Source organism: Procambarus clarkii, chromosome 18 (assembly GCF_040958095.1).
Source record: "Procambarus clarkii isolate CNS0578487 chromosome 18, FALCON_Pclarkii_2.0, whole genome shotgun sequence".
NCBI classification, from domain to species: domain Eukaryota; kingdom Metazoa; phylum Arthropoda; class Malacostraca; order Decapoda; family Cambaridae; genus Procambarus; species Procambarus clarkii.
The window spans coordinates 21375389-21392838 of NC_091167.1; the positions used below are offsets into that span (position 1 = coordinate 21375389).

Below are 17450 nucleotides of genomic sequence, written 5' to 3' on the forward strand. Positions count from 1 at the left end.
GAGAGAACTAATAAGGAAAAAGGTCGAATATCTTTTGGTGAACAACCTAGCAGAGCCTAGTAACAGTGAGTGGAGTTTTCCTTGTTTGTTGGCGAGGAATAGTGATGGGTCGTATCGTATTTGTACGGACTATCGAAAGGTAAACGACATCACTGTGTCAGACTCCCATCCCATGCCCCTCGTGAGAGACTGTATCGACCACGTGGGAAACGCCAGGTATGTTTCGAAGGTCGATCTGTTAAAGGGATATTACCAGATACCATTGACTCTAAGGGTGAGAAAGATTTCTGCTTTCGTCACGCAGGATGGGCTACAAGAGTACAAAGTGCTTCCATTCGGCATGAAAAACAGCGGAAGTTGTTTCCAAAGAATGATGAACGAGGTGCTGCGAGGAGCCGAAGGATGCACGGTGTACCTAGACGACATTGTGGTGTACACCAACAGCTGGGAAACACCTTTAATTCGACTCAAGGAGTTATTCAGCAGGTTAGAGGAGAGAAATCTGACGATCAATTTAGAGAAAAGCTAGCTTGGAAAAACTCGTTTGTAGTACTTGGGATTTGTTATAGGACAAGGAGAGGTGACTCCGGTCGACCAGAAGGTGGCGGCGATCAATAAATATCCCGTATCCAGATCGAAGAAGAAGTTACTACGATATCTGGGAATGATAGGATACTACCGAGAGTTCTGCAAGAATTTCTCGACTGTGGCCCCCCTCTAAAGGAACTGTTATCCAAAAGTAGTAGATGGAAGTGGCGGGGAGGCCAGTCAAGAATCGTTTGAAAGACGAAGAGTATTGAGAGAGGCTCCCAGTTTTGATATCCCCAGACTTCGCTGCTGGATTCCTATTGTATGTCGACACCAGCGACGTGGGGGTAGGAGCCATGTTGGCCCAAGAAAAGAACGAGATGCACAGGCTGGTGGCCTTCTACTCGAAGAAATTTGATACGTATCAATGGGCCTACAGTACTATACAGAAGAAGGCCCTAGCTAGCACGTTCGTAGGGGGAGGTGCATGGCCGGTGCAGGTGTTCACTGGCCATAACCGTTTGACCTTTTTGTGCAAGATGAAGAACTCAAACCAGAGATTAACGAGATGGGCGTTGATTTACAGAAGTACTGGTTGGACATAAAGCATATTAAAGGGAAAGAGAATGTAGTGGCAGATGCCCTTTCCCGAGTGCACTAAACAGATACGACTCTTAGCTTACACGGACCTCCAAGCCGAGCAGACGTGTCAGGACGCGCTCCTGATTAACACGTTCATACCTAGTATTCCCCGCAATTCTTGCCACAGGAGCTTCAGAATCCATCTAATCCACTACTTGGGGAGTAATGCACCCGGACCACTAGTAAGACTCATATTGCTTTGCCCATTGTAATAGATAGTTTTTGTGGTTTCAGTTATGAAGCCGGCGAGGTACCCATCAAGGGTAACCTCATTTCTCACTAGAGACGGTGTTTTCTGTTAATAACTCCTTAGTTTACTGCTGGTGTTCTAATTTAACCATTTCGCAGGTAAAATTTAGGAGGAAGAAGAGGCTACCTACAAGCATCATTTCGACCCTAGTGTCCTGACACTATAATATTCTAGAACCTTCGAGGTGGCTTCTCTTGATCAAGATGGGTGTATAAATGCTGTACTAATTAGCCTGATGCTTCATCCTTAACAGACGGATTTCTTGAGCCTGGAATCAGGCCATTCCTACGTTTAAGCTGAGGCCTTAAATTCTCCGTACTAATAGGTAGATTAACAAGTAGAAGTAGAAGTAGTAGTAGTTTATCGTTATTCAGTTTATATTGATATAGACTATATACATATATAAATAACCCCCACAAATATGTGCAGAGGGTAAACCAAGTAGGAGATAAATTTAATACAGTCTGCTTAATTCAATAAATAAATACAATAACTACCTGCTGGGAATATCCCAACATGTCTAATTAAAGTGGGAACTGCGCAGACATATCAGACAGACATTGCAAAAATTGTCACTAAAAAAGAGGTGTCAAACCTCAAGACAAAACACTAGAAATGATTGAATAGTCGTAAATAAGTGTTCATGTGAAATGTTGTAATTTGTGTACAATGTATTTGTTGCTGTTGCATAGACGTCTATGTTGCCGTTTAAAATTTATTTTTTTGTATTTTTGTCTTTTTGTTCAACTACTTTATTACTGTGCATTCATGAATGTGGCGAACCGCTAAACCATTTGTAAGCACATTGTATTTTTCTAAGTTTAATTAATACAAATATTCTGCAATAATTTTTATTAATTTACTTCAAATTAATTGTGGTTTGTGGCCCTTATGACAACACAAATATGACCCATATGACCCTCAAGGGACCCTCAGTTTGATATACCTGTTTTATGCCTTCACATGCCTACTTGGGGACTGTCTGCCCCACCGACCTCAGTACTGGCAGGACAGCACCATCCCTTTCAAGGCGCCTAACAATGCACAAACAGCAAGGTTCTAAAAAGGAAAATGTAGTCTCTACACATAACCAGAGATATCCTGACAAACAACACCTAAATAGTCAACAAATATGACGACAATAGAAGACTTGACGTTCGCGAGGCATTATACATCAACAGCCAGACAACACCAAATTACACTCTGCCATCGAAACATTCAACATACTGCCCCAGCCATCGTGGAAACAGATGATTGGTAAGGTGCAATGATTGATTGATTGATTAATAAAGATTAAGCCACCATAAAGGTGACATGGATATGAATAGCCCGTAAGTGGAGGCTCTTTCGAACCATTACCGGTACCAATAGCTAATACTAGAGAGCTGTAAATGGATGGAAGGTCTTCATGGTGGATTTTAGCTTCGGTGAGCTGGCTGTACCAGTTATGGAGCTGGTTGGATGAGTGTAGACCTCTAGGTCTTCCGATTTTTCTTTGGCTGAGGCTTGCTGCGAGTGGACATGGCTGTGATGTTGGAGTTTGGTGAGGTAACCTCCATAAGGACGTCTTGAACCGAGTAGGTGGGCTGGTATTTGTGCTGTGGCGGTGGGGTTCCTACTTAGATTTCCTCGTCTGGGGAGTCCGTACCATCCGCAGTTGGTGGTTTTGTCTTTGGTCTCGCATCCTGAGGTAGGTTCAGGTGTCGTGGATTAGTGGTAGAAGCTATTTCATGAGCGTTAGTGGTGCTGTAAGTATTTGTAGACAGCACATTTGCTGCGTGTCTGCTGAGATGGTGATAGTAGGAGTGTTGGGAGCTGGAGAGAGAAATACTTATGTTTGTGCCGCCCGGGTCTTGGACGGTTCTGGAGTCTGTGTTAAGATTGACCTCGTGGTCGTCCTGGTGGTAGTCTCAGGAGTGGTAGTGGAGGTAGTGAGACTTGTGTCCTATGCGATGATGGGGTCCAGGCCGTTGGCTAGGTACAGCGTGTTGAGTTCCTTGACGAATCGTTGATTATCTTGTCCGGTAAGCCTCTCCGCTAGTCGAATAAGACCAGGGATAATGCCTGCACGTGATGCAAGGGACTGTGAGGGTGCTGGTTGGTCTTTAGGTACCCAGTGTGGAGGCCGGGTGGCCTGATCGGAAGAGCCACTGTTTGGTAGGACTGGGAAGTCTTCTGGTAGGTTGGTGGGAGCTGAGGTGCTGGATTTGGTGCTGGTGGGTCCGGTGGCGTAAGTAGAAGGTTTGGCTTTATTGGAGTCAGCCTGAATCCTTATGATTTCCTGTCTACGAGGGCAGCGGTGGGCAATTGCAGGATGATCGCCGATGCAGAGCAGGCAGCAATGAATTTTGGACTTGCAAATGGAGTAATGATGTCCCTGGGTGCAAAAGCTGCACTTCAGGACTGGGTGCTGATACTTGGTGGAGGTGCAGTGGACCAATTGGCCCATAAGTAGTGTTTCCCCCTTCACCTGACCCCTGGTTATATTCCCGCCTGCTTAAAACTTGTGCCCCTTACGAGCTACTCAGGCCCGTGCCATCTCTTTGGTGGCTTAATCTTCATCAATCAATCAATCACTTGTGCCCACTTGAGTTCTGCATTTCATAATGTTAACAAGGACCGATTGTCGACGGATAAACAAAATGGTATAAGCAGATGTTTGAGGATCCCATTAGAGAAGTCGCGGCACAAACACGATGGCCCCATATAAACTCGTGCCCGGAAAGGTAAACGCCCCATTCACACGACTATCCGCTGACGGTGTGGATACAATGCGATCAAAACGTCTAAAGGTTAGAGCTTCTCCCCCCCCATCCTTGACGATCATTCTTTCTGGAAAAGCGATATTATAAAGGTATTATAAAGATATTATAAAGGACTTCACATAAATCAACTGGGAAGAACAGCTAGAAAATGCAAACCTGAACCAGTGCCTGGAAAAATAAGCTCAGTAGCACTAGAAATATGTTCAAACCGCATACCTCTAAGAAAAAAGAGGAAGAGATGCAGATTGGAACGGGAACGTCGTTCCCTATATAGGCGAAGAAAACGAATCAGGTTGAATCAATCAAACGAAGGTTGGATAACAAGAACTTTTCACACTAGAGATGCTATACCGATGATGATACTTTTCAAAACGCTTGTGCTCTCTAGAGTGGAGTACTGCTGCACAATGACAGCCCCTTTCGAAGCTGGACAAATTGCTGACCTGGAGAGCGTGCAGAGATCCTTTACTGCTAGAATCCACTCAGTAAAACATCTAAACGATTGGGACCGAGTAAAGAGCCTAAATCTGTACTCCCTTGAGCGCAGTCGGGAGAGATACATAATAATTTACACGTGGAAAATATTAGAGGGGCTGGTCCCAAACCTGCACACAGAAATAACATCACATGAGACCAGAAGACTTGGCAGGATGTGCAGAATACCCCCGTTGAAAAGTAGAGGTGCAACAGGTACTCTGAGAGAGAACTCTATCAACATCAGAGGCTTGAGACTGTTCAACACGCTTCCGCTACACATAAGGGGCATAATTGGCAATCCCCTTACAGTGTTCAAGAGAGATCTGGATAAGCACCTCCAAAGGATACCTGATCAACCAGGCTGTGACTCATACGTCAGGCTGCGAGCAGCCGCGTCCAACAGCCTGGTTGATCAGTCCAGCAACCAAGAGGCCTGGTCGACGACCGGGCCGCGGGGACGCTAAGTCCCGGAAGCACCTCAAGGTAACCAAGGTAACGATCCCATACTTTGCAAGGACTACCACCTACATCCTCACTTCCCAGGTCAGTTCCTGGCCGGAAGAACTGTTTTTACCAGCAGGACCAGCCGGTGGATCGCTGACCGACCGCAACATTAGATCAAGGACAATATCGGGGACGAAAATCCGAACCTGGGTGTATTTAATCTAAGAAGTTCTACAACACCGACAAATCATCAATGAAGATTACTTTCACCACCATCGCTGTGGCCACCCAGGCTGCCACACAAGGTTTTTACTGCTTCAGCTTACAAATACCACCCCACCAAGTAAAAAAGGAACGATACCATGAGATCCAGCAGTGCTTCAAGTGCTATGAGCTCTCCCACTCCACCAACAAGTGTCAGCACCCTGTCCAGAGGTGCAGCCTGTACGTCTGTACGACCATCACTACTCCATATGCTAGGCAACAGCCCATCGCTGCTTGCTCTAAGATGGCAATCACCCAGCAATTTCCCACTACTGTCCCCGCAGACAGGAAAACATCAAGGCCCAGGTTGAAACCAAGAGAAACAACCCTTCTACCTCCGTGACCAGAGCCCCAGCTGCTCAACCCACCACCTCAGCTCCCACCAACAGACCAGAAGACCAAAGAGTGGCTCCTACCAGGCAACACAGCCTTCACAATGGGGATCCAAGGCCCCACAGGCTCCTTCGCAGCCCCCTGCATCACGTGCAGGCATTATCCCTGGTCTTATTAGACTAGCAGAGAGGCTTGCCGGACCAGACAACCACCGTTTTGTCAGTGAACTGAAAACATTATACCTAGCCAATGGCCTGGACCCCATCATAGCCCCTGGCGCAAGTCTCACTGCCTCCACTACCACTCCGGAGACTACCACCAGGACGTCCACGATGTCGATTTCAACACAGACTCCAGAACCCAAGACCCGGGCGGCACACAGGTATTTCCCTCTCCAGCTCCCAACACTCCTACCACTAACATCTCTGCATCTGCGCCAGCAGACGTGCTGTCTACAAATACTTACAGCACCATCAACGCTCATGAAATAGCTTCTACCACCAATGCACTACACCTGAGCCTACCTCAGGCTGCTTGGCGTAAGATGAAAACACCAACTACGGAAGTTACGGACTCCTCAGACGAGGAAATCTTAGTAGGAGCTCCACCGCCATACCACAAATACGACACCTACTTGGTACAAGACCTCCTTATGGAGGCCACCTCACCAAACGCCAACGACAGCACAGCTCAACCAAAGAAAAAACGGAAGACCTAGAGGTCTACACTAACCCCACCAGCTCCATAACTGGTATTGCCAGCCCTCCATGGCTGAAACCACCATGGAGACCCCTATTCACTCTCAAATCTCTAGTATCAATAGTATCAGCTGCTGGTACAGATAATGGCTCCAAAGAACCTCCACTTATGGGCTCACCATAGCCCGTGCTACTTGGAATTTTTTTGTTCTGAGTAGATCTAAAACAACAACAACAATTAGTTAACGTCTCCCAGTGACCCGCTGAAGAGCAGGAGCCAGCTGCCCACCACGCCCAGATGGCACACCAAGACCCGGCATCTCTCACCTTAATTCCCTGTGGCCCCAGGCAATAAGTGCACCAGGCGTCGTAAAAAGTGCGTCAGGGCCGTTGAAAATGAATGCTTGACGGCAGTATGGAGACGCAATGGGTCAAATCTAGTCACGTGTTCCTGCGGCCCCCAGGGAAGCAGGTGCCCACACGTCCGCTCGTCGTCAAAACTGAAGCAGGAGTACTCTACTGGAATGTACAGAGTTGTTATATTGTTTTCTGCCCCATGGAATGTCTCACACTACCGATGACAACCCACTCTCAGGCTAGACTTGTCTAAACGGAGGCCGAACCCAAAGACGCATTCATAAATTTTAATGTATTGTATGTTCAAAATTGGTGTTTTCTTAAATGTAAGTAAGTAATTATCAAAAGAAGGCACCAAACCGGGAAGACTATGTAGCATCACCAAATGTGCAGAATAATCAGAGCGCTAAATATCACCAAGGATGCCAATACGAGAACAGAAACGCAAAAGGCGAATGATATCAAAAGTATCCGAGTCACCAAGAATACTATCGAGGGACAATTGACCGCGAGGGACAGTCGGAAAGCAAGACCCGCGCTCATCCTGGAAGTCAGGACATTCAACAAGGATATGCATGTCTGTAAGGGGAACAACGCAATGTGGACACTAAGGAGTAACAACCCTGCCAATGGGCAAGGATGGAGGAATGAAGAACTGGGTAAAAGTCAGAATAACTAATACCTTTACGGGAGATGGGACAACTGAGGATAGCTTCCTTAGCGGCAGCGTCTGCACGCTCATTTAAAGAGATATGGCTGGGAACCCAGCAAAACTCTACCGACTTAAATTTACTGGAAATAAGAAACAGCCAATGTTGAATCTCGACGACCACCGGATGGACAGGATTAAAGGACCCGAGAGCCATGAGGGCAGCACGAGAGTCAACTACAACCACAAAGGAGGAATGACAATGAGAAAGCAGGAGACGAAGAGCATAGAGACTAGCATAAAGTTGTTCTGCTGTGAAGACACTAGCCTCCGGAGGAAGGCGACACATATAAGTGTGGTCAGGAAAAAACAACAGAGTAGCCCACACCGTCAGCAAAAAAAAAAAAAAAAAAAAATTATGTATATGAATTATGTACATAGACGTATAGGTGCATGCGTAAAGTGTTTTACATCCATAAACAGGGATTTTGTCGGATGCATTAACGAGCGTTTCCCATTGTTTATGAAGACAGGATGGTTGATGCCTCAGAAAGTATGTAGTCACTCTCCACCTATGTTATTACTCTATAAACACACCTAACCTAACCTAACCTAACCTAACCTAACCTAACCTAATCTGACCGACTCTAAGCTAACCTGGCGACAATAAGAGATCAAATACTGTTGTATGGTGTGCGTAATGTGTGACGTCACTTCGACGTCCTAACTTTTATATACAAAATACTTTTGTTGCGTTGTGTGAACTGTTAAACTGAAGCCTAGTCCCAAGTACTGAAGCAGCCTCGTACTTTAATTGGAGTGCTTCAGCATCTCGAAGTGTGTTTTTGAGTCCATTGAGCTCAACACACACATTCAGAATTAAAAGAACAGAATATACATTTCCTTTACTGAACACAGAACACTGTCAAAGTTTGCTGTATGTTTTGTTGGTAGGCTCGTACACCTTCACGCACAAATTAATTGTTCCCAAATAACTTTCAAAACACTTCAAGTGATACAAAAGTTTCTAGTTTCTTTCCAAAGTGCACCAAATTCTCAAGTACATATGAAGATCCACTCAGCAAGTTGTGGTAGTTTTGAAACTTGTTGGTACCCCAAAAGTGCGCAGTGCCGTCACAAATTCATCTCATCTTTTTCCTGTTGTCGGTCCGTTCCTGTTGTTGGTCCGTTGGTCCGTTGGCCTTTGATCTTTGCTGCCCTCATCAGTGTAGTGTATCCACTGAGAGAACAAGCTCAGGTTGGCTTTTGGGTGCACGAAGATGGAGTTAAAGTGAGGCCGAGTCTCCTCCGTCCAGGCCTTAACCCGCCCTGGAAGAGAATGACTTATATGGCGCATATTTTCCAGAAAACTAGTGGAACTGGGCTGTGTCTTCACACGCGCATTCTCCCCGGCCGGCCTCCAGGGCGACTTCACTGCCCCATAATGCTGAACGCTCTCGGGAAGAGAAGCTTTCCTTGGATAAGTCAACTGTGAAAGAAAGTGTACTTTTTTCAGCAATTTATCGTGTATAGTGTTATGGTCGTCACAGTGAGTGTCGTCCAGGGTGTGAGGTTTGTAGAGGAAGTGTGCCTCTGATGTTTTTGGGATGCAGTGGGTGGTGAGCGAACGTTCACAGTCACCTGGGGAGTCAGAGCCATCGTCAGATGAGGTGGAGTCATCCTCGTCCTCCACGATGTGTCGAAACTCGTGTTGCATGTCCTGAGCGGCCATGGCGTTACGCTCCTGCACCATGGTCTCCACCATGTCCAGCAGCATGTTGATGTTGCTGAGAGACTCCAACTCCTCCACACGAGCCTGCAACATGTGACACTATTAGTGCTTGGTTGTGTTCTGGCCACACAACACTCACCCTGGCCTGTTCTGGCCTCACAACACTCACCCTGGCCTGTTCTGGCCACACAACACTTACCCTGGCCTGTTCTGGCCACACAACACTCACCCTGGCCTGTTCTGGCCACACAACACTTACCCTGGCCTGTTCTGGCCACACAACACTCACCCTGGCCTGTTCTGGCCACACAACACTCACCCTGGCCTGTTCTGGCCACACAACACTTACCCTGGCCTGTTCTGGCCACACAACACTCACCCTGGCCTGTTCTGGCCACGCAACACTCAATCTGGCCTGTTCTGGCCACACAACACTCACCCTGGCCTGTTCTGGCCACACAACACTCACCCTGGCCTGTTCTGGCCACACAACACTCACCCTGGCCTGTTCTGGCCACACAACACTCAATCTGGCCTGTTCTGGCCACACAACACTCAATCTGGCCTGTTCTGGCCACACAACACTCACTGGTCTTCTGGTCTTACGGGAGCTGGGACTGTGGTGACGGTCCTAGGGACACTGGGACAGTGGTGACGGTCCTAGGAACACTGGGAGTTCAGTAACACACCGGAGACACTCACCTTACACCCGTTGTTGAGTCTTGAGTCAGACACAGCCCGTTGCAGGGTCTGGAACTGGCTGGCGCTGAAGGAGAAGTCTGAGGGAGCCGACGAGTCGCTGGACTTGACCTGTAGAGATGGCCTCCTAGATGCAGGTTTCTGGAACGCCCCGGTGACCTCCGCGTGTTCGCCTTCTGCTGCCCCGTTAGGGTGGAGTCGTTGGTCCCGTTCCTCAACTATGGTGATCACAGCCTACAGGTCGTACACCACACATTAGTCACTGGATGCGACCATCTCACAGCATCAACCCGTTCTCGCAAATTTAATAAGTCAATATTGACTTATTAAATATGTGCATAGGTGACATACTTAACATAATAGATACCCTTAAAAAGATTCATAGAAAACACCGACCTTACCTAACCTAATTAGTATGATAAGATAAGCATCTTATTGCTTCGTAATTACAATTATTACCTAACCTATAATAGGTACGGGTTAAGTAATAATTGTAATTACGAAGCAATAAGATGCTTATCTTAAGATACTAACAAGGTTAGGTAAGGTCGGTGTTTTCTATGAATCTTTTTAAGGGTATCTATTATGTTTAGTATATCACCTATGCACGTAGTTAACACAGCAACCAAATGAACACTTTTTATTCATAAGAATAAATGCAACTGTCTAAGGGACATTTGGCCACCACAAAGCAGTTCACTAGTTATATCCACCCAAACTCATTCATATATAGTTTGTTAGTTCGTTGTGTCGGGGGACAGGCAGCCAGTATGTATATATATATATATATATATATATATATATATATATATATATATATATATATATATATATATATATATATATACATATATATATATATATATATATATATATATATATATATATATATATATATATATATATATATATATATATATATATATCAAGGCCCAACTGTTTCTATCCTACCCAGGAATTGAACCCAGATCTCTTGATTGTGAACTGAGGACGTAGACTAGCGCACTACATTGATGATTGAGATGACCTGCTATAGATCGTCGAGGACGACGATGGTCTTCAGACACTGCGCAACAGGTTCCGCACACTCAGTGGCAAAATGCGAGAGGTGACACAGAAGAGAAGCAGAGAGGAGCAGACAGAAGCAGACAGACACAGACAGAAGCAGAGGTGCCAGTACCCACCGCCTTGATGTGCTGCAGGTCGCTGTGGACATTCTCGTTGAGTCTGTTGGTCCTCCGCTTGAGCGCTGACACCAACTTCCTCTCCACGTTGTGTATCTGTCATGGTAACGCTCATTAGTACAGGTGTACATGTCATAATACAGGTGTACACTTAATACTATACGTGCACATGCCATAGTACAGGTGTACAGGTCTTGATACACACTGTATAACCCTTCATATAGTCTAGGGTACCTAAGCATGTTAGCAACAATATGTAGGCTGTGAGCACATTAGGCGGGGTACACACTGACCTTCTCGGACCTGAGACCTCGCTGGATGAGGGTGACGATCATGTAGTCGTAACCGAACCCCAGGAAGATCCACACCACTATCATCATCTTGTACGGTACCAGCCACAACCCTCCGTCCTCCTGCAGACCTGAAAATTGTTACAGTCAGGGACCCGCAGGGTATTATGACATCCAGGGCACGATTCATCAAGTATTTATGTGTTTCCTTACGAAACCTGTACATCTTTCGTCAATCGTGGCGGCTTTGTTGGAATTTATTGAACAATTTACGAGCTCCGAGGGTTGCACTTCCTTGGGTTGTAAAGTTTCCAAGCTCGTAAGCTTTAATAAATGTTGTAACACCATAAATGGTTGTATTTAATAATTATATATAACAAGAGTCAGTCACACAGGATACTGGCGGTGCCAGACTGTCGGCCATGAACATTTTCTGTCACATCTTCCGAGTGTTAATTGTTCACAGGTTGAGTGGAGGTCAGGTCGCATCAGGTGACCTCTCTCTCTCTCTCTCTCTCTCTCTCTCTCTCTCTCTCTCTCTCTCTCTCTCTCTCTCTCTCTCTCTCTCTCTCTCTCTCTCTCTCTCTCTCTCTCTCTCTCTCTCTCTCTCTCTCTCTCTCTCTCTCTCTCTCTCTGTCTCTCTCTCTCTCTCTCTCTCTCTCTCTCTCTCTCTCTCTCTCTCTCTCTCTCTCTCTCTCTCTCTCTCTCTCTCTCTCTCTCTCTCTCTCTCTCTGTCTCTCTCTCTCTCTCTCTCTCTCTCTCTCTCTCTGTCTCTCTCTCTCTCTCTCTCTCTCTCTCTCTCTCTCTCTCTCTCTCTCTCTCTCTCTCTCTCTCTCTCTCTCTCTCTCTCTCTCTCTCTCTCTCTCTCTCTCTCTCTGTCTCTCTCTCTCTCTCTCTCTCTCTCTCTCTCTCTCTCTCTCTCTCTCTCTCTCTCTCTGTTAAGCTGATAATTGCAGACTGGTGGTTGTGTTGTTTCCATCAAACAAGCCGCTATCTAGGTGTGGTAGGAAGATAGCCAGAGGCTATCTCCTGGTAAGCGGAGTTTAGCTCCCAGTTTCCCCTTAAATACCCATGGGACTGTACAGAGATCCCAGCACACACATCATCACAGACCCAAGCATCTGTGGTCCAGGGCCCACCTGCACCATGTTGCACAGAGTGAAGGTTCGCCTCCGAGAGGACCTCGTTCTCACCACGGCTAGACGACAATTGGGCCACAAATGTAACAAGATAATCAGGCAGAACAAATACCCACACACCCCCCATGCATGTCCAGGTCAACACCAACACTTTGTATGTCCACGCCAACACAATGACCTCCTACACTCACCTCACCATACTGAAGAAAGAATACCGCGACCCCATAATTCCACCGCAAATTCCCAGACAGACAAATAGAATTCCTGAAAAAAAGACGACGATCCTGTTGGTACCAAACTACCGAGGTTGTACTGGTCCAGTATAAAGCGCCGCTTTACACGTTAAACTGCAGCCTGGAGACTAAGCGTCCTGCGGGCCGTGAAGTACGAGCCACCATGTAGACCCCGTCCATCCACATATCTCCAGTATCAGCTATTGGTACTGGTAGTGACTCCAAAGAGCCTCCACCTCTTGGTTATTCATGCCCGTGCCACCTCTTGGTTATTCATGCCCGTGCCACCTCTTGGGTAGCCTAATCTTTATCAATCAATCTGTACAGAGATATACATAGATTCAGAGAGGGAGAGAGAGGAGCCTCGCTAGGCCTACACAGGCCTGTCCCAGGCTGGTGTGGACTATGGGTCAGCCTCCATGCTAACCATCTTATAATGAGAGACGTAGTGAGGGAGAGTGTAAGGTTGACGTATATTTAGTTTTCTCCAGTTTAAGTGTTGTGTAGCTTTCAGGGTCAGTCAGTCGTAGTTGCTCTCAACGTCTCGTGTGGCGACTCAAATTCTGAATTATTGTTGACATTTGAACATGAAATGAAATGGTTGAATTATGATACCCATAAGAGTGAATAATAGAATAATATCTAAGTGATTAACTTACTTTTTAAATTGTCTTTAATTCTGATCCCTAGATCTTGGGTAGTGAAAGCTAGAGTGGAGAATACTCGGAAGTGTACTGGCTAAAGATTATGTCTTGAAGACTCTTGAGAATATGATTTATATGCTTACAGTTGTTACGTGATGACAGCAGATAATATTGTGGTACACATAAGTTCCGTTCCTTGTCTTATGAATAACTCTTGAATGGACGGTGGCAGCACTTTCTACCTCTTTCCTTCATCACTTTCCTTCCCCTCTCATGTTCTCCCATTCTGAACTTTCCCATCCTCCTGCCCACTCTTCCCCACTCCTCCCTTCCACCTCTCTACCTCTCTCACCCTATGAATTTTCATCCTTTCTTTCTCCAATTTCTGTTTCGTTACAATGTAAAGAAAGCCGTCATGATCGAGGAATGATGTACACGTTTCGTAAGTGGACACGTAAATGCTTTGATGAGTCCTGGTGGTGTGGTTCGTCAGTTACCAGGTACCGCATTCACGAAGCAGTTACGCCAGCACTTACGAACATGTACATCTTTCCTCAATCTTTGACGGCTTTGTTTACATTTATCAAACAGTTTACAAGCATGAAAACTTGCCAATCAACTGTTGTTATTGTTATAAACAGCCTCCTGGTGCTTCGGAGCTCGTTAACTGTTTATTAATTGTAAACAAAGCCGCCAAAGATTGAGAAAAGATGTACAGGTTCGTAAGTGCTTGCGTAACTGCTTCGTGAATCTGGCCCCAGCTCCCCGAGAGAGAGAATTATCTTGAACGCTCAGTAAAGACAGTGTAAGGTAAGGTAAGGTTATTCCATTTGTCAACCACTCTGACACTGAAAAAATTCTTTCTAACGTCTCTATGGATCATTTGGGCACTCAGTTTCCACCTGTGTCCCCCTAGTGCGTGTGCCCCTTGTGTTAAATAGTCTGTCTTTATCTTTCCTATCAATTCCCCTGAGAATCTTGTATGTGGTGATCATGTCCCCTCTAACTCTTCTGTCTCCCAGTGACGTGAGGTTTAATTCCCGTAGTCTCTCCTCGTAGCTCATACCCCTCAGTTAATTTTTTTTTCAGTGTCAGAGTGGTTGACAAATGGAATGCATTAGGCAGTGATGTGGTGGAGGCTGACTCCATACACAGTTTCAAGTGTAGATATGATAGAGCCCAATAGGCTCAGGGACCTGTACACTTGTTGATTGACAGTTGAGAGGCGGGACCAAAGAGCCAGAGCTTAACCCCCGCAAGCATAACTAGGTAAGTATACACACATCCTTTGGAAGCAGCTGTCAAACTTCTAGGTGCCTATTTACTGCCAAGGGAACAGAGGCATCAGGTGAAAGAAACTGCCTATTTGTTTCTGCCTCGGCCACTACGGACCCCCCCCCCCCATCCCCCCCCTTCCTCAGCGCTATCCACTGCCTCGCAAGGCTGTTACGAGGCCAATTAGCCCATTTGAGGCTTCTACTATTTATATCCACCCAAACTGATTCCTATATATGTCTAACCTGGGCTTGAAACAATCCAACCACACGAGGCAGCTCTTTATATCCACCCATATACAGTCACATATATATGTCTACCCTACGCTCGAAACACTCTTACGGTGCCACGTCTGTTCTGTTACCCCGGGAATCTGATCTACAGGGACTGAGCTCGCGCTCGCTGGCCTCAGTGAATGTCACACGGAGGTTGTAAATGTGGAGGAGCCAGCCTACTGCCCAGCCACACCCTCCACATATCCATCCTACTTGTTCCGAAATAAATGCATCACCATTATAAACACCCCCCATCATCTTCACAACTGTCAACACCCCCCATCATCTTCACAACTGTCAACACCCCCCATCATCTTCACAACTGTCAACACCCCCCATCATCTTCACAACTGTCAACATCCCTTATCATCTTCACAACTGTCAACACCCCCCATCATCTTCACAACTGTCAACACCCCCCATCATCTTCACAACTGTCAACACCCCCCATCATCTTCACAACTGTCAACACCCCCCCATCATCTTCACAACTGTCAACACCCCCCATCATCTTCACAACTGTCAACACCCCCCATCATCTTCACAACTGTCAACACCCCCCATCATCTTCACAACTGTCAACACCCCCCATCATCTTCACAACTGTCAACACCCCCCATCATCTTCACAACTGTCAACACCCCCCATCATCTTCACAACTGTCAACACCCCCATCATCTTCACAACTGTCAACACCCTCCCATCATCTTCACAACTGTCAACATCCCCCCATCATCTTCACAACTGTCAACATCCCCCCATCATCTTCACAACTGTCAACACCCCCCATCATCTTCACAACTGTCAACATCCCCCCATCATCTTCACACTGTCAACATCCCCATCATCTTCACAACTGTCAACACCCCCCCCCATCATCTTCACAACTGTCAACACCCCCATCATCTTCACAACTGTCAACACCCTCCCATCATCTTCACAACTGTCAACACCCCCCATCATCTTCACAGCTGTCAACATCCCCCATCATCTTCACAACTGTCAACACCCCCCATCATCTTCACAACTGTCAACACCCCCCATCATCTTCACAACTGTCAACACCCCCCATCATCTTCACAACTGTCAACACCCCCCATCATCTTCACAACTGTCAACACCCCCCCATCATCTTCACAACTGTCAACACCCCCCATCATCTTCACAACTGTCAACGTCCCCCATCATCTTCACAACTGTCAACGTCCTCACCTGCGACGAGGTCTCCGAAGCCCACAGTAGTGATGGTGATGAAAGAGTAGTAGAAGGAGTCGAAGTAGTCCCATCCATCCTCCACCTGGTTGAAGACAGTGGCGGGCACCAGGAGAAAGACCACGATGCCAGGTCCCAGGTACAGCAGGGCCTCCGCAGCGACACCAGCCCACGACTGGTACTGCCTCGCCCACCGCCTCAACTCTGCGTTCATCACCTGAAGGACAAAGCGTTGGATATCATGGGAACGATATGGGGGAGTAGGTGCGGCCCTGTGCCGTAGCTGCCCCTAACCCAACGACAATAACAACAGAGCGCGTTGGTGCCGTAGCTGCCCCTAACCCAACGACAATAACAACAGAGCGCGTTGGTGCCGTAGCTGCCCCTAACCCAACGACAATAACAACAGAGCGCGTTGGTGCCGTAGCTGCCCCTAACCCAACGACAATAACAACAGAGCGCGTTGGTGCCGTAGCTGCCCCTAACCCAACGACAATAACAACAGAGCGCGTTGGTGCCGTAGCTGCCCCTAACCCAACGACAATAACAACAGAGCGCGTTGGTGCCGTAGCTGCCCCTAACCCAACGACAATAACAACAGAGCGCGTTGGTGCCGTAGCTGCCCCTAACCCAACGACAATAACAACAGAGCGCGTTGGTGGGTGACTTGGTGAGGCCAGCTTGGTGTAGTACCTGGTGTCTGTCACAACTTAGCTACAGACCTGACTCGCAAATTTACTATTTCGAGTCCGGGATAAATTATCTGGTGACCTGATAACATAACACCCCAACATGGTTCTCGGCTTGAGTGTAGCGTATTGTGGGTACTGTTGGCCCATGGCCAGACACCTAGCCAGGTCCTGGGCCTGTTACTTAGCCTGGTCCTGTCTTAACACCTAGCCAGGTTCTGTCTTAATACCTAGCCTGGTCCTGTCTTAACACCTAGCCAGGTCCTGTCTTAACACCTAGCCAGGTCCTGTCTTAACACCTAGCCAGGTCCTGTCTTAATACCTAGCCAGGTCCTGTCTTAACACCTAGCCAGGTCCTCTCTTAACACCTAGCCAGGTCCTCTCTTAACACCTAGCCAGGTCCTCTCTTAACACCTAGCCAGGTCCTCTCTTAACACCTAGCCAGGTCCTCTCTTAACACCTAGCCAGGTCCTCTCTTAACACCTAGCCAGGTCCTGTCTTAACACCTAGCCAGGTCCTCTCTTAACACCTAGCCAGGTCCTCTCTTAACACCTAGCCAGGTCCTCTCTTAACACCTAGCCAGGTTCTGTCTTAACACCTAGCCAGGTCCTCTCTTAACACCTAGCCAGGTCCTCTCTTAACACCTAGCCAGGTCCTCTCTTAACACCTAG

At 47.0% G+C, this 17450-nt stretch overlaps 1 protein-coding gene across 1 annotated transcript in view; it reads right to left on the reverse strand.

Moving 5' to 3' along the window:
* Positions 1-1779: 1779 nt before the first annotated feature.
* Positions 1780-17450, reverse strand: part of LOC138365996 (potassium channel subfamily K member 10-like) — a 28644-nt gene continuing 12973 nt past the window's right edge. Inside the window, exons 3-7 of the mRNA XM_069326714.1 lie at positions 16091-16307; positions 11316-11443; positions 11023-11118; positions 9842-10072; positions 1780-9223 (exon numbers count right to left, since the gene is read on the reverse strand). Of these exons, the coding sequence (XP_069182815.1) occupies positions 8555-9223; positions 9842-10072; positions 11023-11118; positions 11316-11443; positions 16091-16307 (1341 nt within the window). The 3' untranslated portion in view covers positions 1780-8554. The remainder of the gene's footprint in view (positions 9224-9841; positions 10073-11022; positions 11119-11315; positions 11444-16090; positions 16308-17450) is intronic.